Source organism: Cornus florida, unplaced genomic scaffold (genome assembly GCF_030987335.1).
Source record: "Cornus florida cultivar Cherokee Brave unplaced genomic scaffold, ASM3098733v1 CherokeeBrave_3.0.0_Hap2_Chr08, whole genome shotgun sequence".
Lineage (NCBI taxonomy): Eukaryota > Viridiplantae > Streptophyta > Magnoliopsida > Cornales > Cornaceae > Cornus > Cornus florida.
In genome coordinates this window covers 9,175,652-9,202,757 of record NW_026775578.1, presented here as the reverse complement: position 1 = coordinate 9,202,757, position 27,106 = coordinate 9,175,652, and the positions used below count along the sequence as shown (strand labels likewise).

The 27,106-nt window shown below is 34.2% G+C and overlaps 3 protein-coding genes across 3 annotated transcripts; all 3 read right to left on the bottom strand.

The window, feature by feature from the left end:
- Positions 1-947: 947 nt before the first annotated feature.
- On the bottom strand, positions 948-12,340 carry LOC132269266 (uncharacterized). The gene is made up of 9 exons (XM_059770405.1): positions 11,575-12,340; positions 9,070-9,255; positions 8,204-8,296; positions 7,212-7,394; positions 7,017-7,119; positions 6,764-6,943; positions 2,129-3,399; positions 1,306-1,664; positions 948-1,183 (listed from the first exon to the last, which is right to left on the bottom strand). Exons 1-9 carry the CDS (start codon positions 11,836-11,838, stop codon positions 1,111-1,113), a joined length of 2,712 nt encoding a protein of 903 aa, XP_059626388.1. The 5' UTR covers positions 11,839-12,340; the 3' UTR covers positions 948-1,110.
- A 3,775-nt stretch (positions 12,341-16,115) lies between these two features.
- LOC132269686 (uncharacterized) lies at positions 16,116-17,764 on the bottom strand. The gene is made up of 5 exons (XM_059770942.1): positions 17,628-17,764; positions 17,100-17,405; positions 16,722-16,819; positions 16,435-16,610; positions 16,116-16,319 (listed from the first exon to the last, which is right to left on the bottom strand). Exons 1-5 carry the CDS (start codon positions 17,762-17,764, stop codon positions 16,116-16,118), a joined length of 921 nt encoding a protein of 306 aa, XP_059626925.1.
- Positions 17,765-20,358: 2,594 nt separating this feature from the next.
- Positions 20,359-23,909, bottom strand: LOC132269265 (small ribosomal subunit protein eS26x-like). Its single transcript, XM_059770404.1, has 5 exons — positions 23,763-23,909; positions 23,585-23,677; positions 23,191-23,275; positions 22,925-23,055; positions 20,359-20,613 (listed from the first exon to the last, which is right to left on the bottom strand). Exons 1-5 carry the CDS (start codon positions 23,763-23,765, stop codon positions 20,545-20,547), a joined length of 381 nt encoding a protein of 126 aa, XP_059626387.1. The 5' UTR covers positions 23,766-23,909; the 3' UTR covers positions 20,359-20,544.
- Positions 23,910-27,106: the final 3,197 nt, after the last annotated feature.

The following is a 27,106-nucleotide window of genomic DNA, read 5'->3' as shown; positions in this document are numbered from 1 at the left end:
GTAGTCAATAGACTTACATATTATTATATGTGTGAAATATTCTTGATATTTGTACATAGAATAAAACGCTACCATGTAATTTCATAAGCATTAAAAAAGGTGTTATACATAATATTAGTAATAATCTATATGCTTAATCTAGATTCTTAAAGATATACATTATTGTTTAAATCGTGAAATGAATACTTTAAAGAATTATAGAATAATAAAAATTCTAACTAAAATTAAAAAAAGAATTTGTATAACATGGCAAAGATTTGTTATTATTATTATTTTTTATATTGTAAGTTTATTCTTAATTTTGAACATTATATTTTGATAAATCGCCGTCAATAATAAATATCACCGTCCATGATTTAATTAATGAAAAATTATTGAGAATTCAAGGATTTAAAATTTGAATTCGGAAATTGAGAAAATTAAATTTACAAATTATAAAAAGATTTGCCAATTCGCACACCATACCATAAGCATTCTGTGACTTCGAATATAATACCTGTAATTAACAACACCATACCATAAGCATTCTGTGACTTCGAATATAATACCTGTAATTAACAATATAGCACAGATCCCCACTCCGCTCAGAAAAAAAAAAAAAAAAAAAAACAATAAGAATGAGAATTCCTCAACAAAAAAGTACCAATATATCCAATATTCACCACTAACCATTCCAAATGTGGATATCATTACAATGGAAAATGTATAAAATTTTCTCTTTTTGTCCAGCAGAAGTGTACGCATGTCAACAAGGAAAAGTGAAATTTGCTTATGTATCCAGGACAGCTACAAGCAAATAGCTAAGGGAAGAACATCACTTGGAATGTGATGGCCCTCACTGTACGCCAATATGGCGTGTTGATGCATAGAGGGAAAACAAGCCAGACGAATGTATACAGAATATCCACTTTTTGTACATAATACCAACCTCCTCCGGAAATTTGGGAAAAAAAAAAAAAAAAAGAAATACGAAAGAGAAGAAAACATTGCACTCCCTATAGCTTGGTTTGGTTTTTTAGCATCTCTTGTTTATTGCCTCATAACAGTGTTGCCATGGAAGATTCTATTATCTCGGCGACCTTTTTCCATTCTTAGTTTGAATTGATTACCTTACCGATGGCATCCAGAGGGCAAAGGGGGGAAGTCATCTTCATTCTTAAGTTGATACGACTGCCCTGCAACCCTGAAAAACAAAACCATGTACAGACCTTTAGATGGAATTCAGTATGAAAGAAGAACACCGCCCACATCCTAATATGTTATTCATTGCCTGACAGTATTTATGTGCTCAGAAAATACCCTTACTTTTTTTTATTACAACCCGAGACTGGTTTTGAACTCTGTACCGCCAGGCTTTGAGTAGAGCCCCAATTATGAGAAGTGCTGTATTCTTCTTCCAGATGCCCAAGTGACCCAAATTCAAATTTTTGAGATGAAACAGGGACACCATTGGCATGGGAATTACCAAACATGTGAGATTCGCGTGATATCCCCGACTTTACAGGGCCTGGAGCCTGGGACTCTGAATTTAAGCTCCCAAGACTGCCTTCTTCAGCTGAGTTTCTCTTAGACAGAATGGGAGCTAAGCCATTATTACATGTGCGTCTCTGCAACTGACCAATATTCCTTGAACCCTTACTTCCCCTCCCTGGTGAAGGCCAGTTCTGGAAATTTTCAAGCTTAAGACCAATGTGAAAAATAAAAACTGCATGCATAACACGAAACAAACGCACAAAAAGAAAAGAAAAGAAAAACCAAACCACGAATATTTAGGGCCCGTTTGGCATGCGGTGTGTTTTAGGTGTTATGTTTTTGGTCAATACCAAAACAACCGTTTTGTTGTGGGGGTATTTTGGGTAGAATCGGAACCACGTTTGGTAACGAAATTTTGAGAAATTCGAAAAATTGCTTTACTGCCTCTGCTACAATATCAAAACACACAATATCACCAAATAACACACAATATCACCAATTTGGTGATATGGGTTTTGGCCAAAAAATCTGATATGTTATGAACTATTCCACACTAATATCAGCCGTCCCAAACATGATATGGGCCCAAATTTGGATATCAATATCAGAACAATAATATCATAAAACATGCCAAACGGGTTACATAATGGAGTACCTTGTGGGGAAAGTATGTGCCAATTCCTAGTGGTTTATGTTTTCCTTCTGAACTGAAGGCAGCAAGACTGGATGTTGTGGGGTGGTTCACAGGGCTCTTTACATCATGCAAGACCACACCATTTGTGTTGGTTCGAGAAAAGGAATTCTGCATGAGTGGCATGGACTGACGAACAGTATCCCAAGGCTTCTTTCTCTGGAACTGAGAAGGCAAAGTTGGAGGAGTTAGTTCAGGTGCTGATAAAGCATATCCATGGCAACACAGACCATACTGCAGGCTCCTTATGTGACTATCATAATCTCCATTGAGGTCTGACAAGGAATTCAAAGTTTCTGAACCTCCAGCAATGCCAACTAAGTCCCTTTCCTTAATATTAAGGGGCAAACTTTCTGAGATATTGGCATCCGGGCAAGAGATTGGTGGACTACTGGAGATCACACCCGCTTGATTATTATAACATGAAAAGACTGCCACGTCTTTCTCTCTGTGTTCCACCCTTGAAGTAAAGGGCATCCTCTCATCAATTGTTGCACGTTCTTGGAACAAGTTCCTGTTTCTGAACTTCCTACATTCTGTAGAAAACCTAGAGATATAGAAAAAAGGTACAAAGTGAAATTGCTCAGAAAGAGAACTACTAAAGTTGCTACTTGGAGATGAACAATCGGATGTTTCATTTGCAATTGCCAAACTGGCATCCCCACCTAAACTATATCCAAAAACAGCAGTTCCATCTATCAAAAATCCTGTTTCTGACACAATCTGTGTAGAAATGACTTCCATGGAGTTTCTGTCTTGGTCATTTCTGACTGGAGATGAACAATCGGATGTTTCATTTGCAATTGCCAAACTGGCATCCCCATCTAAACTATAACCAAAAACAGCAGTTCCATCTATCAAAAATCCTGTTTCTGACACAACCTGTGTAGAAATGACTTCCATGGAGTTTATGTCTTGGTCATTTCTGAACACCGAAAGTTTATCTTCCATCTCCGATATATTATTGCCAATATCAAAATTTGAAGATTTTAAATGCATCTTATCCTCAGAAAATGAATCTGAATGAAATGACGATGACAAAGTGGAAGACTCATTAGCACAAGCTGTTACTACAGTATTTTGCACATCAGCTTCACATTTACTTCCATGCCTCGCCAGGGTGTGAGCAAAGAACTTCTTGATCTCATCTGCGATTCTCTCTCTTGGTAACAAAAGGATTCGACCAAGCTTGTGAGCCCCATACTTGAAAGCACTGCATATTCGATAGAAATTGCCTACAAGGAGAGTCTGTCATTTTACCACGACATAGAGAGCATGTACAAAAAAGTTAACAAAAGCAATCCGTTTTCTAGTTTTCATATTTGCCAATATAATAAAGCATAAGTAAAAACCACATTCAACTATACTGCTGAAAGACTGCAAACAGTATCGGAGGTGAGGTCAATAATGATGTTTATGGTGGCAATAATGTTTTTTTCCCTAAATCACATTCTATTAAACCAAGCAAAGGCTACAAACCAGAGGGAAGGCCATCAAGAAACCAAACAAGAAATTACACAACCACCTAATCAACTGAGATACAAATAGAAAAGAACCACTCCCCAAAACCAGAAAGTAGAAACAGAATTAACAAAGCAAGGACCAGCAGCAACTCAGCAAGTAGATTAAGCAACAGCTTGTGACTAAAATCAACCAGACCCCCATTATTGAACTGAAAATTCAAATTAAAATTCCACTCCACCAAATTACTGAGAGCAGCCATCAGTTGAGGAGGTGGTATGGTGGTGTCATTGCTCATCTTGATCATTATGGAGACAGTGTGGACATGAGGAAAATGATAAGCAATATCTTTGATTTCATATATTAGTATTAAAATGAAATAGCTCCTTGTTTCAGTTTTCTGCTTTCACTTAAACACAATGTTTTTCCATCAAGGCTTTAGCTCAGCTGGTATCTCCTCCCCACCACGTAGGAGCAATGGGCGGACCTACATGGGAATTAGAGGGAGGCAATTCTCCGTGGCAAATAAATAAATAAATTTGAAAAACTTTCCTACTAAACATGTAGGTGAAGAGTAATTTCCAAATAGAAGGATTTAACTTGTGGCCCTTTTAAAGTCTAAACAAAACCTTAATTTGAAAAACCTACTTTTGGGAGTCTCCAGTTTAAGAGAAAGGTATTTTTTTGGTAAATATCATTTCAAGGGAAAGGTAAAAGAAAGAAAACCTAAATAATAAGTTTTTCCATCTCTATTCTCATTTTATGAAGTACCAAAAATTTATTAAAATAAGTCTTCCATCTAGAAAAATTAGTTACAGAATATGTATATGTATATATTTCTGAATTTTGTTTCTGTGCATACTACTAGCTTGAATTTAGTTTTCATTTTGCAAACTCCCTTCCCGCGAGTGAAAATTTCTAGGTCTGCCCCCTGCGTGGCAGGTTGAGGGTTCAAGTGTCCACTGGAGCAATAATAGGTCTGCATGCTTACCCACCAAATATATATATAAAGAAAGCAACATCTTGTTATTTAACAATGAAAAATTCTTAAAGGTCCATTACCAATGCAACAACAGCAAAGCGTTTTTCCAACTACTTGGGGCCCGAATCCTATTTTTCCAATCCGCTCTATCCAAGGCCATAGCCTCAGACCATACGATATAATATCCTTCCTTACTAAGGTCTTGTTTGGCATAGCTTTTGCTTTTGCTTTTATGCAGAAGAAAAAGAGCAGCAAAAGCTATCACTTCCACTTCATTATGGGATAGTGCTTGGGAACTATATTTTAGAAGAACTTTTAATGGCAGAAGAGTTTTTTTTTGTCTGTCTGGCAAAACATTTTCTGAAGCTCTTCTATTATTTAAATAATTATTTTGCCCTCAAATTGAAATAACTACCGTCTCTAAGCAACTAATCTTTTCTTACCTTGTCCCAATGATTTTTGAGTTTCTTACGTCTTGTCTTACCTTGTCCCATCCATCGTCTTTTGTTACCAATCATTTTTCAGTTACTCATTCTTCTAGTGTTTGTGTTTAACTATAATTTTTTTGTAAAAACAGAAATAAAGTTTGGCAAAATCCATCTATTGAAAAAAATTTGTAAATAAAATATGTTTGCTAATGTTACATATGCTATTTTGCACTTCAAATCACCACAAGAGCATGAAGAAAGTACTTTTCAACTAACTATTCTCACAAACAGAACTCGTGGCATATTTCATTCCTAAACAAATACGAGGTGTGAGCACAAATAATCCAAAAAAAAAAAAAAATCCCTTTCCAGGTTGAACTTGACAAAGAGAACAAGCCCATAATCCAAACCATAATTAGAGGTTTAACGAGGCCAGAAAAATTCCCATAACAGTAGACTGAACATTTAAATACACACATACATGGGTAACACAATCTGTATAATTAAAAAGTATGACTTAAAAATTATCTAAGAAACGGTTTTTTTATTTTTTTTTCCACAAGAAGAAACTAAATTTTATTTCAGAGACCAGCAATATCAAGATTACTTTTAGCAACCAGCCCAGCTGGGAATTCATCTTCCCACAGTATCACTGGAGGTTTACCCAATTTTACTTTTCAGAAATCAGCAAATATCAAGATTACTTTTTCTGAAAAAGACGCCTCTATGTTAAAAAAAACTTTCCTTTCTAAATGAAAAATTCCAATCATCAATATCAGCAACACCCAAATCGATCGACTCAAACTCCGGTTACATATGGAGAAAATCTATACAGAAAATAGAGCTTCAAACTCAGGTGAGCCTGAGGTTCAGATAATTAAAATTGCATCTACTTTCATGCTCTCATCGATCCAAGGATTTTTGTTGGCACGAGTATTTCATTGGTTTTGGTTGGAAACGAAGAAAAATGAGGAATTTGGGTGTTTGGGAAGATGAAAAAGAAAAAAAAACTCACGCCTGGTAACAGGAGATGAGAAATTTCAGAGACATCTTCTGCAGACGCGAGTTTTTCATGCTAGGGGGGACTTTTATTGGGATGCGGCAGGAATTTCAATTTGTTCACTTGGTAATAGAAAGGGCATGACCAGTGTTTAAAAAGTTCATTAAAACAAAACATTGGCTTCCTGTGCTTCTTGAAAGAGCGTTTTGGATAAGCTGGTACCCCCCGCTTCTCAAAAATGCTCTTCCAAGGCCCAAAGCTATTTGAAACAAATTAGCCAAACACTATTCAAAGCAGCTTTCAAGCCCAAAAAGCCGAAAGCAGTGTTTGAGAAGCCAATCCAAACAGGCCCTAATTCTACTCATGTTAACTTTGTCTTCCCCTTCCTCTAGCATTACCCTCAATGTGGACCAAGAAACTCCACTCGACTAGGTCTTAAATACTATTTGTCTCAACTGAGTTGATCTCCAAAACATCATAAAACATAAAATTAAGGTTTGCATTTTTCTTTACACAAGCTCAATTCTCCTAGTCACCAAACAAGAAAAATTCTTCAAACGCCTGTCCACATCAGCAAAAAGTTTTCAAAAATGAAACTCATGATCACTGAAAATAACCTACTACATTTCTCACAACAACAGTAACTTAGTATAAGCCTCCATATATTTTTAAGAAACATCCAGAAATACATTCTAAAAATAAACTAAAATATAGCAAATGATCTTTACCTCTGTGGACACTGCGTCCAAGGTTGTTATTTTTTCTCAATGGATCAATTATGTTTAGATGTTTTTGGGGAAATGCTCGCAAGTTTGTCTCACTTGATGGAACTGAGAACACGTCCACACAGTTTCTAAGAAACTCTTCACTAAGCATCCAATTATTACCCCCATTTTTTGGCATCTCAACTGCAGAAAGAGGACAGATCATAACTATTAACAAAACGTACTAAACTTCACAGGAAAAAGAGGTATCGCTTACCAACTATATCAGGCAGGGAAGCTTTGCAAACTGCACCATTTAAACTGATACAATAGTTCTCCCAATCAAATGTGCTAAAATAATCCAAAAATCTATAGAGAACCTATAAACAGACAAACAAGTATCACATATCAAACTCTTGCATACACTGCTTGTATAAAAGTAATCACGAGTAGGACGACCACAGATAGTTACCATTAGAGGGCCATTTAAGAATGAATGAAACACATGGAAGATATATAGGACCAATGTTTCCAACGCATATGTAGAAATTAGACCATGATGAGCACCTAGAATACGGCTTTCATAGTAGCACCAAGCTTTTATCAGAATAATGCTACGCTTAAAGAGATTATTTTTGCCAATAAGGCGATCAACCTGCTTTGAAAAATAAAAATAATGTCAAAATCCAAAAAAGGACAATATGGTATTTCAGCAAGCCATGATCTTCAAAATGTGTCTAGAGCAAATCAGACTGGCCTACTCTTGATTGGACTCTGAGGCATAAATGTTATTCAGCTAAGAACATGAAGTACAAAATAGTTCAAGCTTATACTGAGATTTTACTATAAGCATCAAAAAGAAGACAACATTCAGACTCAACAAATCCTATGTTAGGGAAATAGATACAAATGCTGAAATAGTGGAGCTAAAAAGAAGATACGTAAACATAAACAAACTGAAATAATAGAAAGAAAAAAAAAACATGTGCACGAAGGGAAAAGTGGCAAAGAGATGTAATTCTGTATATATCAGACCACAGATTTGCAATCTTACTAATGTAGACAAACAGATTAGGGAAATAGATACATATGCTGACACAGAAACCGAAAAGAATTGCAAACAGTAAAATTTTATTTGTTAGAATGGTGAAACAAGGAGAGAAAAAATAGTTTAGGGAGAAAGACATCAACAAATCCTATGTTTTCCATGGTGTTGGAAGGCGTTAGTACCAATGGAATCATCAGAAAAAGAAACAAAAAATGCCAATTCTTGAGATTTTACAAGAGATTTTTAATTCAGCACTGTAGATATTTAAAAAGTGTTTAAAAATAATTCAACTAAATTCATAAGGCTAAGTAAAATAAACACAATGAATTTATACTTTGGCATGATAGAAATAAAAACACAGGAAGAAAGCAAGCAAGTGAGCATTTAAAATCTTGACAAGAAGCCTTGAACCATACCTGTCCCAGAAAACATAGTGTACGAAGTCCTCCTAACTGATTGAAGGAGATATCTATTACCATGTTATTTACAAGGCATTTCACAAGTTTAACCTGCCATCAGAAACACAAATACTCCTAATTCCATAACACCATACAGATGAAAAGAAAAGGATAGATAGAACATTTATATTTAAATGACTAAAGATCTTCAGAACTAAGTAAATAAAACTCATGAACATTCAATCCGCAAACACATAATTGGGGGAAGAGCTAATCCCCATAACTTGGAACAAAAGTGGAGGTTATTGTATCCAAAGAATGGATAGGACCTGCTGCGGGTAAGCACATAAATGTCTGAGAAAAGAGAGAATTTCAAAATTCCAGAAAGAGGAAACCCGATGACTGGAAAACAAGCTGACAAACACATTCTGGGGAGAAAGGCAAATATAATATGAGCAAACTCAAGAACAACTTAATTCAACTCTGAAGCATACTCGAAGAATCAATGGATTCAAAATGACATGTAAATTTTGACACACTTTTCATATTTAGGAGATGTAAAGGGTCTCAATCTTCATTCTATAATGTTACTTGAGCATTGGGCAGTAACTTACGAAAAAGATATACAAGAATAACATTATAAGGTTGTATAGTAGAATCGATAGAATATGGAGGCACGGGATCCCAGGATTCCTACAGCCTTATACAGATTTTACTCACATGAGATTTTTGTGGGATTCAGATTGCTTCAGTATTTTTGGATCATAGGATCCTGAGATAATGGGATCCAGATCAAGATATTAAAATCCATACTCTCCATATGGTGGAACATACCAACTGATTTGAATAAACATTTATAATGGAGCATCAAAAGTGTTGAAAACCTCAGCATCGATGAATTGGGTATCCTTCACTTCATACTCCACATTTTTATTCTGCTCCTCTCCCTGCAACATAGCAATTACATCCCTAGCTAAAGCATCCTCAACATTAGGCTTGCTGATAACAGTCAGATCAATGTCTCCATCAGGAAGATAGGTTTTTAGTGGTACTGATCCATATGGGACGACCTACAAAATGTGCATACAGAATCAGTAAAACTTGACTTACAAGAACTACAACAAAATGGAACAATAACATTTCCCACATGGCTGGCTCCCGTAAAGATGTTTCACAACAAAATTGCACAAAAAATTAGATGTTCAGATAAGTGAAACTTGATACTGATTGCGTAGTAAGGAATATCCCTCAGCCTTTTTATTTAATCTTCTTTGTTGGATTACCTCTCGGCCTAAGTAACAAGATACCCCAGTTCATTACCACGGGGTCCTCCATATAGTTCTTATTTTCGAAGATCAGTGCTTGTATCTGCTAGAAGTCGTAAAATTTTAGTTAGTATTACTAAAGTCAAAAATATTGCATAAATAAGAACTCTGCTTTTAGGCCCTTAAACCCCTCAGCCTTGGTAACAGAGATATTTCAATTCATTACTCACGGTGTTCCAAATAATACCTATTTTGGGAGAAATAGTCCTTGTATCTGCTAGAAGTTGTGAAGTTTAGGGTTACTAGTAACTCCTGAAGTAAAAAAATGCGAACTAATTAGCATTCTTCCTTCAGGCCTTTAACCTCATCAAGGGAAATTATTGTACCCTTACCCTGAAAATCTTATAATAGAAATTCATTCCAAATCCCATGCCAATTCAGCTTCCACCTCAAAGCATCTTCACTGTCTTTCCCAACCTCCATCCCGTAAAGCACTAAAAGAATCCGCTCACCTCTTCGGTTTTCCAATCCTGCGCAAACCCAGTGAAAGCGGCTTCCAGGAATCCAGCCTCAAACAACCTGACTTAATCAGTCATGACTGTCCCTTTATTCAGGGGAATACTATAATGCACTATATATCTCGCTTCAAAACTTCTTCTCTGTGCCAAATATCATGCCAGAGCATACAAAACAACCATCCCCAACAAAGAAGCAAAAGTATATATTTTTTTTTAATAACAAAGAAGCAAAAGTATATTGAAAACTCTCCCACTGTCCCATAAGGAGCCCTAATTTCTAAATAATTGTGCATAGAGTCATCTTAATTGTCTTTAACATCAATAAGGATGTGAAAAGGAATATTGAAAAAAAAAATGTAGAAACAAATAAAACTATTCCAAATCTAACTACGTAATCCAGCTTATAATTGGTGAATTTTACCCTTATAAAGTAGAATCGGAAATTACACCTAAATAATTGAAAGATCATATATGTGTGTGCCCGCATGCTTTAGAATGACAAGATAAGATTAATGAAACCACACCACACAATAAAAAAATACCTAGGTAGATTAGACACAGAACACAGCAATGCACAACACACTTCGCGTGCTCCAGATTGTTCTCACATTTTTTCTTTTAGGCTTGAAAGAGGGAGAGGGAAACCTCTGCCTTGGTTTTCTTGAATATTACATAATTCCCATCAATCAGATGAAAACTTTGTATATTGCATTTCATTTCCCCCTAGCACACTAGAGGGACAAACACCAGTAATAACCAAGCATTTCATTTCTTCCCAATTCCTTCCAAAGAAGTTGAGAGTCTTAAATTAGGATTCCAAGCTTAGCCTCTTCAATAGTTGTACACTCGCCAATTTCCATTGAAAGCATTTTGTGCAATTCAATCTCCCATGAAATCATGGTATACTGTCTTCAATTAAAAAAGCATTGACAACAAAATCAGTGACTATGTTTTCTTGGTGCAATTCATCCTAAAAAAATCAGTGTGGACTCATCTAGAAAGAGCTAGCATGACAAGGGGAAAACCAAATTAGCAATTAATTTTAGGCATTCAGGAAAGGACCCCTGACCACGTTACAAGGAAGGCAAATCATCTTGATAGGCTAAACAAAACTGCAGTTTAAATACCATATGAATTTAACAAATAATAAGGTTGAAAACCCATATTTTGTGGATCTTTTTGAAGGCATATGTTTTAAGACTCGACTGATTGCTGCAACCCTCATACCAATAATTTGCCCAAACTGCCAAAATTCTACAAAATTCAGAATAGAATGAAGTGATTCTACACAGAGTGAAATGAAAAATAATAGTAATAACTAAGCACCTCAGATATGAATTTCTTGTTATACGCATTAGTATCAGACTAGTTTTAACTCCACTCTTCGTGAATCAGGCTTGCCTTACAAAAGAAAGGGAAATTGTGGAAAGAACATACAATCTGTCAATCAAATGAAAAACTGAATTGCGTAAAGAACCTAACGAATATAGAATGAAGATGACAAAAACCAACAGAAGCCAACTAAAAGAACACAACCCATATAACAATTAAACCATACTACACTGTTCAAAACCAAAACAGAGACATTGAAGGAAAATGAATTCACCACGCATCCAAGACATCTGATTAGTCTATGTACGTATTCAATGACATCGTCCCTCTTCTTATCAGAAGCTATAGTGGATTGAACACAACACACCACTTCTTGGGCCGTCTTTTCAGCTACCACCCAACTATCGTCTTGAACTGACGATGGGTCGGGGTTAGATGACGCCGACGGCGACGGAGGCGGCGAGAAAGACGGTGGGAACAGGTGATCTTCCAATACGAGGCCGTTTGGCTGTCGACAACAAAGTTGAAGATCGCCCATATATGTGATCAAGATATATACACAAATTATACAAGACCCAAGAAGATTATATATCAAAACCCAGAAGAACTTTCAGAGACCCAATGACTTCGAAAGGGTTTCGGCAGAAAAGGGCTTCACGAACATGTGAAATTCTTGAGAGAGAAGGAGGGTTTAGAGTTGGAATTACTAGTATGTTAAGAGGGGGTTTTATTATGTGAATGGTTTGATTTGGAAAGGTTTGGAGGTGCATGAAGCGACATATGGAAATTGTATATCTGTAATGCTGTATTTATATCTATATTTCTATATCTGAAAGATATAACGACGTGAAATTCGGAAGTTTGAGACAAAACTAAATGATGATGGAGGTTTTAGAGAAACGGTTTGGTCTTTTCTTGAACCTTCGCAGCGAAAAGAAACCCACCCAAAAACCTCTCTCTCTCTATATATAGAGAAAGAGAGATTGATGGTTTCTCTCTCTACATCGCTCCTGTTAACCTGTCTTCCCCTCTCTCGCCGCGACGCGACGTACTGAAATTTGAGCAAAAGTTTTTGGCTCGTCTCACCAGTCACCACGACAATACGCGTACATTTTACGCACCAATGACTTATTATTATTATTATTATTATTTTCTTGTATATTAATTAATGTGAAGTAACTGAAGTTCGGTACACAAAAATAAAATTGGTAAGCAGTTAGATGTTATGATTACAATTCATATCCAACCCCATTTAGTCCATAATGGATAAATACAAATAAAGTTCTTACCTTATAGAACATAATCGGATTGGATTTGGTCTCGTGTTAAATTAAATTCATTTAATGCCTATTTATATTCAAAATCTGAACCAATAAATCTATATCCTAACCTAGATTTTGATTCCCCTTTAAATATAGTTTAAATCCAGAAAATAAATTTAAATTAATTTCCAAGGAACTATAGCTCTGCCAAATTGCTTAAATTTTCGACTGCAATAAATAAATACAAATAATATGGCATTTAGTATGAGACATGCTGCATTGTTGTGGACCAACTAGTCAATTAAGATATAGTGCTAAAATCAAACATAACTTTTGTTTTTAAAAAGAAAATACATATTTATAATAGTTAATTACAATTTAGCATGTTTTATTTTATTTTATGTGGCAATTGGACTATCTCTTATTTTGACTCATCTCATGCAAGAAGAACCAAGCCAATTAAGGCTGGGGACATTTTGCTCACCATCAACGTTTAAAAAATTACATTTTTGTATGTATAATTATTTAAAAATTTTAATTTGCTACATTATATATATATATATATTTGAATTGTGCCTTTTGAAAAATAATTTCTGGCTCTCTCCATGATGTCATGTCATTGTAGACTACATGTTGATTAACGTGCTTACTTTTACTCGAAGCCAGGCACGGTTCCAACATAGGAGTAGTAGGGGCAGATACCCCCACTGAATTTTTTATATTTTTATTTTATACCTTAATTTTTAAAAAATTTATGAAGATGTCCCCACTAAAATTATAATTCGCCCTCAATGGATTTTTTTTTTTCATTTATACTTCAAACTTTTGAGAATTTATGAAGATGCCCTACTAAAATTACAATTCACCCACTAAATTTTATTTTTTTACATTTTATACTTTAAATTTTTAAATTTTATGAAGAAAACCCTATTGAAATTACAAAAATGGACCCACTATATAAGTTTACCCCCAGTGCCCACAAATTAAAAGGCTGCCCCCCTCACAAAATTTTCTAGGTCCATCACTGCCCGAAACAGAAGTAAAGTTTCTGTTTTGAAATGTATTCAATACTATTTGGGAGCATGTTTAGTAACATATATTTATAAGCAAAAACATGAAAACATATTTGGCAAAAAAATGTTGAAAGTTTGAAAAATTAAATGGCTAGTTAAAAATATCTTCTTCTTTTTTCGTGAACAATACTTTTGCTACAGTGTTGAAGCAATCGGAAGTATCAAATTTTTGCTTCCAGTTTTGGCTTCTCTTTCCGAAACACCTTCATACTATTCAAAATTATAGCAAACATTACCATACATGCTTCGTACTTTTGTTTCGCTACTAGTAGGGGGAATTTACGATTAATATCTTCTAAAAATGTGATGTCCAAGGAGGAATTAATTCACTATTTCTTTTAAATTTTAGAAAAATTCTTCAAAAAATGATCGTTTGAAACTCAAATAGACTTGTCAATAGATCGGATTTTGATCCGAATCCAATCCAATAACTTGGCTATGGATTGAAGATTTAATTCAATAACGATTCGAATTCGAAAACTGGTTAGCTAAACAAATCGGATAAGGATTATGGTCAATCCGATTCGATAATAATCCTATCCGAAATAATATATTATATAATATGTTAAATATATAAAATGAAATTTTATGATATATATTTTTATATATTATTAAAATATTCTTATTATTATTTTCTCCTTTTTTTTCAATCTCTCTATTTTTCCTTATTCTCAAGTATTTATTCTTTAACAAAAGTAAAAGATTTAATTTTCCTTTTTCATATTTTATTTATCTTTCTTTTTTTTTTTTTAATTCTTTTTTGACATTAATTGTTTTTTACAAAAAAAAAATATATATATATACAAACCCTTATTGGATCGGACTAGATTATTGGATCGGATATCCGTTTATTAACAAATTAGATATAAATTGATCCACAAAATATTTGTCGAATTATCGGATCGAATTGATTTGAGCATATTCTTATCGGATTCGAATCGGATAAGCCATGATCTTATCCGAATCCGATCCGTTTATAGATCTAAACTCTATGTCAGTAAATAATAATTCCAAATCCATGTTGACATCAAAATTATCAACTATTAGAAATTCTCCAAGCCAAGCAACATTAAGTAAATCTTTTCCAAGCGTGCTAAATATTTTCGGTACCGTTTCCTTCACCTGCAAATTGTTTGGTTAGGGGGTAAGGGGGTGAGCAAAGCCCAAAAATAACCATTAGTATATGAGATGCCACAACCAAGCAACTTTGATGAAAGCTTGAATATAAAAATAATTATATTAATATAATATAAACTTTTTAATCAATTTCCTCCGAAATATTCATCCTAAATATTTATCACGTCTCAATCAAATACGGGCATTGTCCGTAATTCCGTGCACTTGACATCGCAAATCACGTAACACCTACTCAGTTCACGGGCTACTAACCCGTTGGGTACGAGCACCACTTGGCCAAGTCTAAGGTTTTTCACCTAAGGGCACCGAGCCCTATCTTGCTTTTATGGTACAACCCCGTTAACCAATCAACAATACTTAAACCAAGTTCCATACCTTTACCAAGTGTGTCAAAATATTACCATTCAACAAAATATATTATCAAACACCTTGAATGCATTAATTCTCAAATAAATCAAAAATCAGAATTTAAACTCCAAATTGTGCAACAATTTATGTCCATGATCCATAGCAATTAACAATAGTATATTTTTGATTAATACACAAATTAAATCACAAAATTACTCTACTTTAAAATAATTAAACAATAATTAAAAAAATACATATAGAACATGATATTCAACAAAATCACAAGGAAGAACAAATCACATAATTAAGGGTTAGTCAGGTTATTATACCCCTACCTCAATTAAAGATAATTAAAACTCTAAAAGATCAATAACCACGAATTGTTGCTCCAATTATAGAACGCGTTGAATAGAACAACTTTAATTCTTAAACTCCTTGCAAAACCTAACTCCTTAGATCTTCAAATTTTAGAGAGAAGAATTGAAGAAGAAAGGGGTTAGTGCTTCACACCGTTCTTTTATTTTTTCTTTTATTTTTCTTTTTTTTGATGTTTCTATTGTTACGATTATATATAATTGATTTCTTATTTCTTGATAACTTATGTAGTCCTCTGCTTTTCCATCACCCAATCTTTTCCCAAATACTCACGTGACCTTAAATAGCTTTTATATCATTACACTTTCATATAATTACATTATTAATATTATTATCACAGTATTTTCTTTTGACCATGACTCTAGCTACCCACAGAATGTCAAAACATCCTTGGCACCTTTTCCTTTGTAACCATTCTAACTATTTTATTCTCTTTTAATCAATTATATGTACTTTCTATACTACATATAATAAATATCAAGGCATAGATACACATATATATTAATATATATAATTAATCAAAATAATATCAACTAACCTAAATATTAATATACAATTAATAGTACCAATAAATAAATAAATATATATATTTTTGGGTCAAAAAATTTCGTCCTCAAAATTTAAAACATATCTTCATTGGTAAATAGATCAGGATACATGGATCGGACGTCTGTCTCACGTTCCCACGTAGCCTCATCCACTCCATGGTGTTTCCATAGTACTTTGACCAAAGGAATGGTCTTGCTTCGAAGAACTTTCTCCCCAGAGTCCAAAATATCCATCAGTTGCTCCTTATATGACACATCTTTCTCAATCTCAAGGTCCTTCCAATTAAGCACATATGAAGGATCTAGATCATATTTTCGTAGCATGGACACATGAAAAACATTATGTATATCGAAAAACCGTGGTGGTAGTGCCAAATGATAAGCTATGTACCTCTCCAACTCTCTCCAAAATCTTAAAGGGTCTAATAAACCGTGCAGATAGCTTCCCACTTAGACGAAATCGCAATAACCCCTTGCATGGAGAAACTTTGAGAAACACATGATCCCCCACTTCAAATGACAAAAGTCGCTGTCTCCGATCGGCATAGCTCTTTTGGCGACTCTGAACTGTGACCAATCGTTAGCGTATCGTTCTGATTTTCTCTGTAGTCTCCCGTACTAAATCAGGACCTAAGGTAGTTGCATCCCCTACTTCAACCCAACAAATAGGTGACCTACATGGCCTACCATACAACGCCTCAAATGGTGCCATCCCAATACTAGATCGATAACTGTTGTTATAGGCAAACTCCACTAATGAAAGATGATCCTCCCAACTACCACGAAAATCCAAAGATACAAGCACGTAACATGTCCTCTAAAATCTGAATAGTCCGCTCTGACTACCCATCAGTCTGAGGATGATAAGCTGTGCTAAATTTCAATTGAGTTTCAAAAGCTTCTTGAAGACCTCGCCAATATCGGGCTATAAATCGAGTATCCCAATCTGACACAATAGATACTGGAGTACCATGTAGTTTCACTATCTCTTTGATATACAAATTTCCTAGGGTTTTCCCACTATCTGTGGTCCGGATAGGTAGGAAATGGACCTACTTGGTTAGTCTGTCAACCACAACCCAAATAACATCATGTCCTTGTTGCGATCTCGGTAGCCCTATCATTAAGTCAATAGTAACATGTTCCCATTTCCACTTTGCCACTGGCAATGGCTGCAACAACCCTGCAGGCCTCCGATGCTTTTCCTTAACTTGTTGACAAGTAAGGCATCTAGCCACAAACTGAGCTACATCCTTCTTCATCTCCTTCCACCAATACTGGTGACGCAAGTTGTGATACATCTTTATGCCACCTGGATGCACTGCAAGTCGAGAGTAATGAAACTCCCTAAGGATATCATTTCTACAGGGCAAAGGCACAAACAACTTACCTCTAAACCTCAAACCTCCATCAGAATGAACTGCCCAATCCTCTACTACCTCGCTGCTCAAAATGCGAGTACGAGCTGCAATAGCCTCGTTGTCGTGCTGCTACACCTCAATCACTCTACTCACTAGAGTTGGTTGAGTAATAAGGCTAAATAAGGTGGCTGGCTCTCTGTCTTCACAGAAATATAAGCCTAACTCTGTTATGTTTTCCATCATTTTCCATTCCCGAATGGCAATGCTAGCCATACTACCCCGTGACTTTCGGCTTAAAGCATCAGTTATCACATTAACTTTCCCAGGATGATACTGCAAGTCGAAGTCATAATCCTCCATATACTCCATCCATCATCTCTGTCTCAAATTCAAGTCTTTCTGTGAGAAGAGGTATTTGAGGCTTTTATGATCAGAGAACACCTCAAATTTCTTTCCGTACAAATAATGTCTCCACATCTTTAGGGCAAAAATCACTGCTACTAACTCTAAGTCATGAGTTGGATAATTCTGCTCATGGGTCTTCAACTGACGTGAACCATAAGCTACCACCCTTTCGATTTGCATTAACACACAACCCAAATTGTCCCGTGAGGCATCACAATAAATGGTGTAACCCAAGCCACGCTCAGGTATCACTAAAACTAAGGCAGTTGTTAGTCTTTTCTTCAATTCCTGAAAAGCACGCTCAAAAGCCTAATCCCAAATGAACTAAACTCCCTTGCGAGTGAGTCCAGTCATAGATGCACCTAGTCGTGAGAAATTCCCCACAAATCGGCGATAGTAACCTGCTAGTTCCAAGAAACTACGAATCTCAAATACATTCTTCGGCTGTTCCCCAATTCACCACAGCCTCAATCTTTGAAGGATTCACAGAAACCCCATCCCCAGACCCTACATGTTCAAGGAATTTCACCTCCGGTAGCCAAAATTCACATTTGTATTGTAAACTCATATATACATATATTTTTTTTTATGTTACAACAGTGCCCTTTTGTGGATATAGGCCATTTTACATGCATAGTGAAATCTCCATATTTATTAAATTTTAATCCTACTATTAAATTATTATTTTTCCTGTTAAGTGACGACAATAACAACAACAACAACAACAACAACAACAATAAAGAAATTAACAACGAGCAACACGAAGCAACACGACCAACCTGCTCAGCAAATCGAAAGATCGAAGGAGGGAACGAAGAAAGAACCATATCCAAAACCAAATCACCCCGCTAGAAGAAACAAGAGTACAAGTCAATCGAAGAGAACCATATATCCGAAACCAAATCACCCCGCAAGAAGAAACGTGAGTACAAGTCACCGATTACCGTTGCACCAAACATGAGAGACTGAGAATCATGAAAAGTTTAGGGCTTGCTTGGTTTATAATTTTGAAAATAATTCACAGAAAAGAAAACAATTTTTAGATAACAATAAAAGAGTCTCTCTGAAAAAGACCTTTTTATAACTGACTTTTCATAAAACAGTTTTAGAAAATTGAACCAAGCAGATTTTTTTTTGTACAGTTTTCAGTTTTCTGAAAACAGAAAACTATTCTTAAAGTTACAAATCAAGAATATCGTATAACAGGAAGAAATCTCTATGGACATATCCCCAAATTTAATACACATTTTCATCCCTACCAAGAGGAAAAGATATATCAAGCCTCCTCCTGTACCTTTTTAAATATAAATTGAATGATCAATTGGTGACATACCCTTTGCAATAGAGATCACACTACTTACAATAGGATGTTTTTAACAATATTTTAGGGTTGATGAAGACACTTATTTGAAGCAAAAGATAATCTGATTCACGGAATTGAAGAAAATATTATTTTTTAATTAAAAAGAAAAAAGATAATCTTATTCACGGAATTGAAGAAAATATTATTTTTTAATTAAAAAGAAAATAAATAATAGATAATATCACCAGTAAACCGCCAATACAAACTTGCAACGAGTGTTGCTTGATAGCACATAATAAGACATTTTTTCACCGTCATATGAATATTTAGCATATGTTAATTGTAGTCTTGTAAATGACCCCCCTCTTACTATAATTTTATTTATTTTATTGCATTTAGCCCCCAATAAGTTTGGTGTAAAAAAAAGGAGTAAAACCTGATTATTTGTAAATAAAAATAAAAATGGAGGAAAAATTTAGTAATTTAATAGTATAGAAGGATTGTCTGCAATTAGTCCAGTAATTTTTAATATTAACAAAACAAACAAGATTTGATTTGCTTCGTAATTTTGTTAACGTTGAAGACAATTCTCCCAAAAATTCGCCTAATACACCCTTTTTCTTTTCAAGTACTCAAACTTTAGGCAACTGTGGCAGTACCTGGAATAATTTCATATATTTAAGCATGATCTTACCAGCAATAATAAAACCATAAGGCATATAAATTAGGAGCCATTTCTTAAGAAAAATTTATTACATGATCCCAATCAATAATCACAAGCGCATTTTCTCACACTGCATAATTTTTATTTGATGATGCAGCAACATAACAAATGGCAGTTGAGAGAATTTTACAAAAACTGTCCATCATGCATAATTCATGTGGGGAAAAAACGTTTTAAGTTCAAAAGCGTTTCAAGTTCAAAAGCTTCTGTTACAGCTTTTTAACTTAAAACGCTATGGACATCAACATTGGTCCAGTTTTCGTGACAAATGAAACATGGAAATAGAATAAATTCAACCAATTTCGGCCGGTGTGCAAGAACAAGCAACCAAGTAAAGTTGCCTTATATAAGGCGACAGATCTCAAGAACAAACAATATCACTGAATCAATCAAAAGTTTTCACATGAAAGATGATGAATACCTTTGCTCAACGCCTGAGATGAATGCTTTCAAGGTTTTTCTTCACAATCCCATCTACTGTTTAAATTTCAGAATGAAATAGTCTCTTCGACAGCATGATGCTTATCCGCAGAAAAATGTCACAAACTTCATTAATAAAATGCAATAATTTGATTCGCCTGAATTCAACATGATATCCGGGCACTAAGCCACATAACTAAAACATAAATAACAAAATCCATAATAAATCAGTGCAAAACCCAATTTCAAATCCTAGCAGCAGAATGTAATGTGACCAGTTGGTTTTTTTTAGGGGCGAGGAGGAATTGGCGGTGCTCCGGCAGGGCGTGGTCCTGGAGCTGGCTTTGGCAGATCCTCCTGATATTCCAAAGAGAGACAGAAAACCCATGTAAGAAAGGATAAAAAGGCATTACTACCATATTTACAGAAGTATAACTTAATATAACACCATCAGACAGCTTTAGTCCCACTAACAGAGAAAAGTGCACAAGCTACACAAATTGAAAAGGAAATAGAGAGCTAAATGAGGCAAATAGATGGCTCATTTAGTCAGCCCCATTGAATAAGCATTTCAATTAAACCAACAGCCTCTTCATGGTCTACAAACCAGTTTCAGATAGATTCAACAAGCATATCAGCTTCAAATTCATTGAAGATTAACATATAAACTAGACTTGAAAATATCAATTGTATTGTGTGAGTGCATGTAATTTAAGAATGCAAGTTTTGCGGAGTCTGAAAGACATTTTCCAAGCAGCACCAACTTGTGTGAACAATTATACAGATACCTCGAGTCATGGACTCTTCTAAATGAGTGAACCATCCGTATTAGACAACACCTCGATATAGGTCACGATATGTGTCCAACTTATCTTGTTGGACATCTAGAAAGCACAGACACTTCTAGGAGTGCCGTGGCAATGTTGGACATGTGTGAGAGACAACCAGACACGTGTCTGTTACTTTTAGGAGTGTCCTAGAACTTGAATAATCTTTTTCTTGGTTGGACACGACATAGAACACAGCGGAAACACTGCAGGATATGGCGAGAACACGTTCATCAGGGCAAGGCGGGGGGAACTTTTTAATTAGTTTTCAAAAAAAAAATAAAGACAATATCAAAACAAAGAATGGTAATAGAATAAACTTATCAAAAAAATATTTAAAAAGTAATAGTAATAGAAAAACAATATGAAGTTTTATAAAACAAAAACGACACTCTAGCCTCCCAATGAGTAATTAAATTATTATAATGTAAATAAAATGAGGAAATCAACTATATATAATAATATTTTTACTTTTTGACATATCCCTACAGTGTGCGATTCCTATTTTTTTGAGATTTGTCGTATCAGTGTGTTCTTATTGTGCCATACATGTATCTTGTGTCCATATTTGCACTTGATAGTTGCGCATGCACATCCAATAATACAAATTTATTATAAAATTTAACATAAAGCTAGATTAATATTCTCATTTTGCCACATCATTAATTCAAAAGAGAGGTTCACATGTAAAATGCCTATGTTAAGATAAATTTTACCTTGTACCTAGACATACAATATTAAAATATATAAATATTTAGCCATGTCTTGTATCCTATAGTTCTGGGATTTAATCAGATGACACTTGGATTTTAATCTAAGTCGACACACATAAACAAGTCCATCCAACAAAGACTATTGAAGCTCATTAAGGAGTGATTGGATCTCAGCAGAGTACACAATATTGCCTCTAACACCCACACAGATTCATGTAATTCACTTTCTGGAGAAATCTCTTGGCCAATATCAAAATTATGTCATATACTCATATGCCATTACAGGAACATACTTCTTATGAGATACAAAGGGTGGACTAAAAGATATATTATTCCTTGTATCCGCACAGACTTCGATAGCCCGGAAAACATCAGAAAAGGTTACAAAAACAACAAAAATCTTTAGCAGGTTGATATTACCCAATTCATCGCCACAACCAAATCAACATCAGGGATATGCAGAAAATGCCAGCATACAAAAATATCCCAAACCATTCAACTATTCAAGCAAGTGCCAAAATAGAACATTTGAACATCCAAAGCCACTCCACAATTACAAGTTCAAAATAATTTTATTAACACAGCACACTGAGAGGTTTAGGACCTCCACTCATGTAAAGGACATTTTCTAAAGGCAATTAATCGAAATATAGGCCACCAACCTGGCTCTTGGACTAACTGAAATTTCATAAATGAACCAGATAAAAATAAGAAGAGATAAAGTGCATGAAAAGCAAAACATTTTGACAATTAAAAACTAATATTGATAAATAACCAAAATGAATGAATGAATGAAAAAAAAAAAAAAAAAAACTACTCTAGTACATGAAATCACTAGAAAAGAAAGACTAATAAATTGCAGCACCAATAGAACATACGCATCCAGTATGATAATAAGCTCAATGATATGTGTCAGAAGAATAAAATTAGACACCAAAACCAATCAAAGCCTCAGGCACAAGATAACAAGCGACTCATACTTAATGCGCCCATCTCAAACAGCAGTAATGGAGAAAATTACTGAAACATGACAGACCAATAGGTTGCTCAGTAACAAAAGCTAACAATTATGGCAAAGAAACAAGCAAAACCAACTATATCAGAAGGCACCATAGCAGGCTAGCTTACCCTGCGCCTAAAGCGTTGAGGCGGCTCACGAACCCTCCTATTAGTACGAGAGCGGACCCTAACAACTTTGGAGTGAATTGCACATGAAACACAGTACTGCATCTTCACGTACAGCTTGGGAAGGACATATGCTTTAAAAAAAAAAAAAATTAAATCAGCACTTTTTCGGTCATTAGTCATCATTAAATGTATCATCCGACAAAATAATAATATGTAAAAATAAAAAAATAAAAAAAAAAATTTGAAGAAAAAGAAGAAAGAACTACCCTCAAAAGTACAGGCCTCCTGAACATCGCGAACAGCAGCCTGCTCAACAATGTTCCTAACCAGAAACCTCTTGATAGCTTTATCCTAATAACCAGATTCAAAATTAATCAAACTTCTGAAAATTCCAAATTAATTATGTCAGGGCACACATATGCATTACAGTTCTGAAATTACAGAAACACTATCTAGCCAGCATATCAACCCGTACAGTTCAAATCAGAGAAATATTCCAATCAGCTTACAATAAAACCAATCACAGGCATAACAATTAGGAAAACTCAAAAATTGACCGAATCTTGAAAGATATATACATACAAACACAAAATGTCCTTGAATTCACACACACATACATATATATACATATATTATCAAGAGAGAAAAAAAATGGGGGACCTTGGGGCAGCATTTGCCACAGTTGGAGCAGCGGATGAATTTGGTGTGTCCACGGCCATGTTTGTTGCGGCCTCCATTCCTTCGCTTGAAAGTCTGCACGAATAGAGAAATACAAGCAGATTCAGTTAAATGATCGACTAGCGATGAGTGAGAAACTACGCTAAGATATCAGATCCACCATGTTTATTGATGACTTAGAGCCTCCTGAAACCCTGCTTTTTCTTTCGCCGCCACTCTCTTCTAGGGTTTTTTTTTTTGGGAGAGAACGGTTGCTAATATAGACTTATGTAGAGACTAGAGAGACGCCACTAGCGAGTGAGAGTTCCTTAATTTTATTTTTATTTTTTCTTTAAATAAATATTTGAGAAAAAATTGTTCTGAGTTGTTTAACTTATTAATCGGGTAAAAAAACAAATCGCTGTTGGGAAAAAAAAAAATTAATAAATAAATAAATCGTTCGAGATGAGTATTCTGGGAACAATCGTTATTCACAATAAAATAAAAAAATATAAAACAAAATGTAATTATAAAATAGTTTCGTAACTATGAAAATATAATTATATAAAAATAATACTTCTTCCGTTAAAAAAAAAAAAATGTCTCTTTTGGGGTTTGTGAGTTACAGTTTTTTGATAAAGATTTTTTTTTTTTGGAATAGAGATAGTAATTGCTAATTAAATGAGCTCTATTATTATTTAATTTTTTTTGATATAATATTATTTATTTATTCATTTTAGAACTGTTATCCTTCTTTTGTTGCTCAAACCTCCTTCCGTACTAGGAGGGAAGACAAAAAAATTTATTAGAGAATCTAAGTAGTGATATAAAATAAAATCTTAAAAATTGATTTTTAAACTATTTTTGTTTTGATACATTTTTAATAGGAATTTTTACATATAAGTGTACAAATCCCTTTTTAATATATATTTTTAAGATAAATAAGGTTGTCAATGTTCATTTTTTTTTTTTTATTTCTTTCCCTTCAAATGATTAAGCGACATATATGTAGATAAAAGGTGACCATACAGTGAGTGAGCCACAACTAGTCCATTGGGCTGCTAAGCTGAACAAAGAAGAACCAACCAAAAAAAAAAAAAAAGGTCCAAAAACAAGCCCAAACAGAGCCAACACCTGCCTTCAGTCCGAAAAAGGCACAAAATTGAGTGCCGTAATGGTGAATTTTTTAAATCTGGTACCTAGGGCACAAAATGCACTTTTAATTACAAATCTAAAAAATACGTTTTTTTAAAAAAATAAATTTTAGGAATAGCCTTGAAATTGAAATCGATAAAATTTGAGAAAATTTCAATTCAATTTTTTTAGTTATTTTTCTCAAATTTTATAAATTCTAATTTCAAAGTTTTAATTTCATATAACCGAATACACCTTTTAATTATTTTTATTGATTTTTTAAAGATAATTTAGTTATTTAGGTTTTTGACAAAAAAATAAATTGAAAACTCTATTGTTAGTTATTGTAAAAGATGTATTGGGAGGCAGTGTGGGGGTCAACTATTGCATGGGTTCTCTGAACACGTAACAGATTGGCTCATGAAGTTGATATTGCAAGATTGTAAGGGTGTGGGAAAGTGTACTGCATGGCTTCTTCTGTGTTCTTCTTTGATTTTTGTTTAGTTTTTTTTTTTTTTTTCCCCAAAAAAAATAAATAAATTCTAAGTAGTATGTTAAGTTTAGGGGAGAGGATACCGTTACAGAGGAGAAAAAAACTGAAGAAAACCTTTTATAGAGTTGGAATGATTGGAGAAAAATTAAAAAAACAATTGAGAGAGAGAAAGAAGGAGCATCAAATTAGAAGTTTATAAATTTTTGATTTCTTATATACAAATCCTTGTATATATATACAAGGATTTGTATATATAACTTTAATTATTAATTCAAGAAGTTGACATTTAACAAACCAAAGTTATGTAACTAAAGGATTTTCTTTAAACCTATCTTTTAGGTATTTCTTGTTGGGCTATACTGAATCATTTTATTCTATTTAATATGTTTTTGACTTATTACACTCTTGGTCTTCCAAATTTGAAACTATGAAACTCCTATCTATATATATATAGGCATTGTCTTTAATGAAGTTGTAACCTACATTACATATATGGGTAAGATCACTCCTCTAGAACACTCTCTTTCAAATATTTATATATCTACAAAACTCTTTAATATTTGTAAAACTTTTCACACTTTACAAATCTCTACAAACTCCCCAATATTTTAGAATCTTTCAAATTATTTCAAACTTCCTCACAATCTCTAGCTCAATATTAAAAAATATGTACGTTGCTTGTTAGAGAGCCAGTTTTGAAATTAAATTATTCTGCTCTTGAAGGTACTATAAAGAACACAACTGCGAACTGGAGTATGTATATAGCAATATAAATATTCTATTCTCTACAAACTAAATGCATGGAATAAAACTTAGTATTTCATCATCAGAATTTGACTGGACATTTATGCAACCTTTCCATGTTTAAACTAGGTTGAAAACATTCACAGACAGTTTAGCCCCACATCTAGTTTCACTGGGTGAGCTATAGAGGAAGAAACTTTTTGTAGTATGGAGAGAACTGAGAAGAATGCACCTTTATGTATAGCATTTATCATATGCCAACTGCATAAATTAGGTAGTCTATATATTGGTCTGACATATATGACCACTATCTAAAACCAAAAGAAATTATTATGGACTTGCACGCATAAGCAAATATGTCATTTTTTTTCTTTTTTCTTTTTTTCCCTTGCTCCTTTACTTGTTGGCTTGTGATTGACAATCAAAAAACCAAGATGATTTTGTGCAACAACAAAAATATTTGGATTGGCTGCCGTAATAATTTCACAAACTTTTAAAGTGTTGGTTTGCGGTTAGAAATTCATACACTATTATCATCTAACTTAAAATCTCTCTACATTATATTAAGTTGAATTGTTATGGTTTTAACACGTGTCATTTCACCTAAATTTAGGGTTGGCAACGCTCCACATAATTTAATGATAAAAAATGCTTGAAATGACAATGTTTTGAGGAAGAAAAACAGTTTTAGGTTTCTAACCACCACCTCTCTTTACCAGTATTCTTGGTTTGATTTTTTTCCCGTTTCATCTCATGCAACTAGATTCTTAGATCTCTTCACCTTCCATTGTCTTCCCTCTATTCTAATTCTTTTTTTTTGGTTTAAACCTGAACTCTGCTCCTTCCAATTTCCTCCCACCGTACATAAAGCTAGGTTGTTCAATTTTTCTTGTTTTTATTTCTTTATTATCTAAATCAATGATACAAGTGTGTTCTTTTGAATATATGATTTGTTAATTACGGTAACTGCATTTGATTCCGTTTAACCGCAAGTTATTCAATCTAAATTAAAAATTAGGTTAAAACTCACCGATGATCATCACAAATTTGCAAACTTCACCACCAATTCTATACCAATCCCAATTTACTTCAATTCTTTCAAAATTTTAAGAATATATATAAACACATAGAGAGAATTACTGAAGGAACAAACT

Excerpts from the sequence above, each read along its gene's own strand:
- LOC132269266 (XM_059770405.1), bottom strand. The coding sequence starts at position 11,838 with ATGGGCGATCTTCAACTTTGTTGTCGACAGCCAAACGGCCTCGTATTG. Across the intron at positions 7,395-8,203 it reads CACTATGTTTTCTGGGACAG|GTTGATCGCCTTATTGGCAA; the intron begins GTATGGTTCAAG and ends TTTTCAAAGCAG. Across the intron at positions 7,120-7,211 it reads TCTTAAATGGCCCTCTAATG|GTTCTCTATAGATTTTTGGA; the intron begins GTAACTATCTGT and ends GTCTGTTTATAG.
- LOC132269686 (XM_059770942.1), bottom strand. The coding sequence starts at position 17,764 with ATGGAGGATTATGACTTCGACTTGCAGTATCATCCTGGGAAAGTTAAT. Across the intron at positions 17,406-17,627 it reads ATGATGGAAAACATAACAGA|AAATGATATCCTTAGGGAGT; the intron begins GTTAGGCTTATA and ends TTTGCCCTGTAG. Across the intron at positions 16,820-17,099 it reads GTGGTTGACAGACTAACCAA|TTGGGAGGATCATCTTTCAT; the intron begins GTAGGTCCATTT and ends TTTTCGTGGTAG.
- LOC132269265 (XM_059770404.1), bottom strand. Across the intron at positions 23,056-23,190 it reads GGAGGCCTGTACTTTTGAGG|CATATGTCCTTCCCAAGCTG; the intron begins GTAGTTCTTTCT and ends TTTTTTTTAAAG. Across the intron at positions 20,614-22,924 it reads CTCAACGCTTTAGGCGCAGG|GAGGATCTGCCAAAGCCAGC; the intron begins GTAAGCTAGCCT and ends TTGGAATATCAG.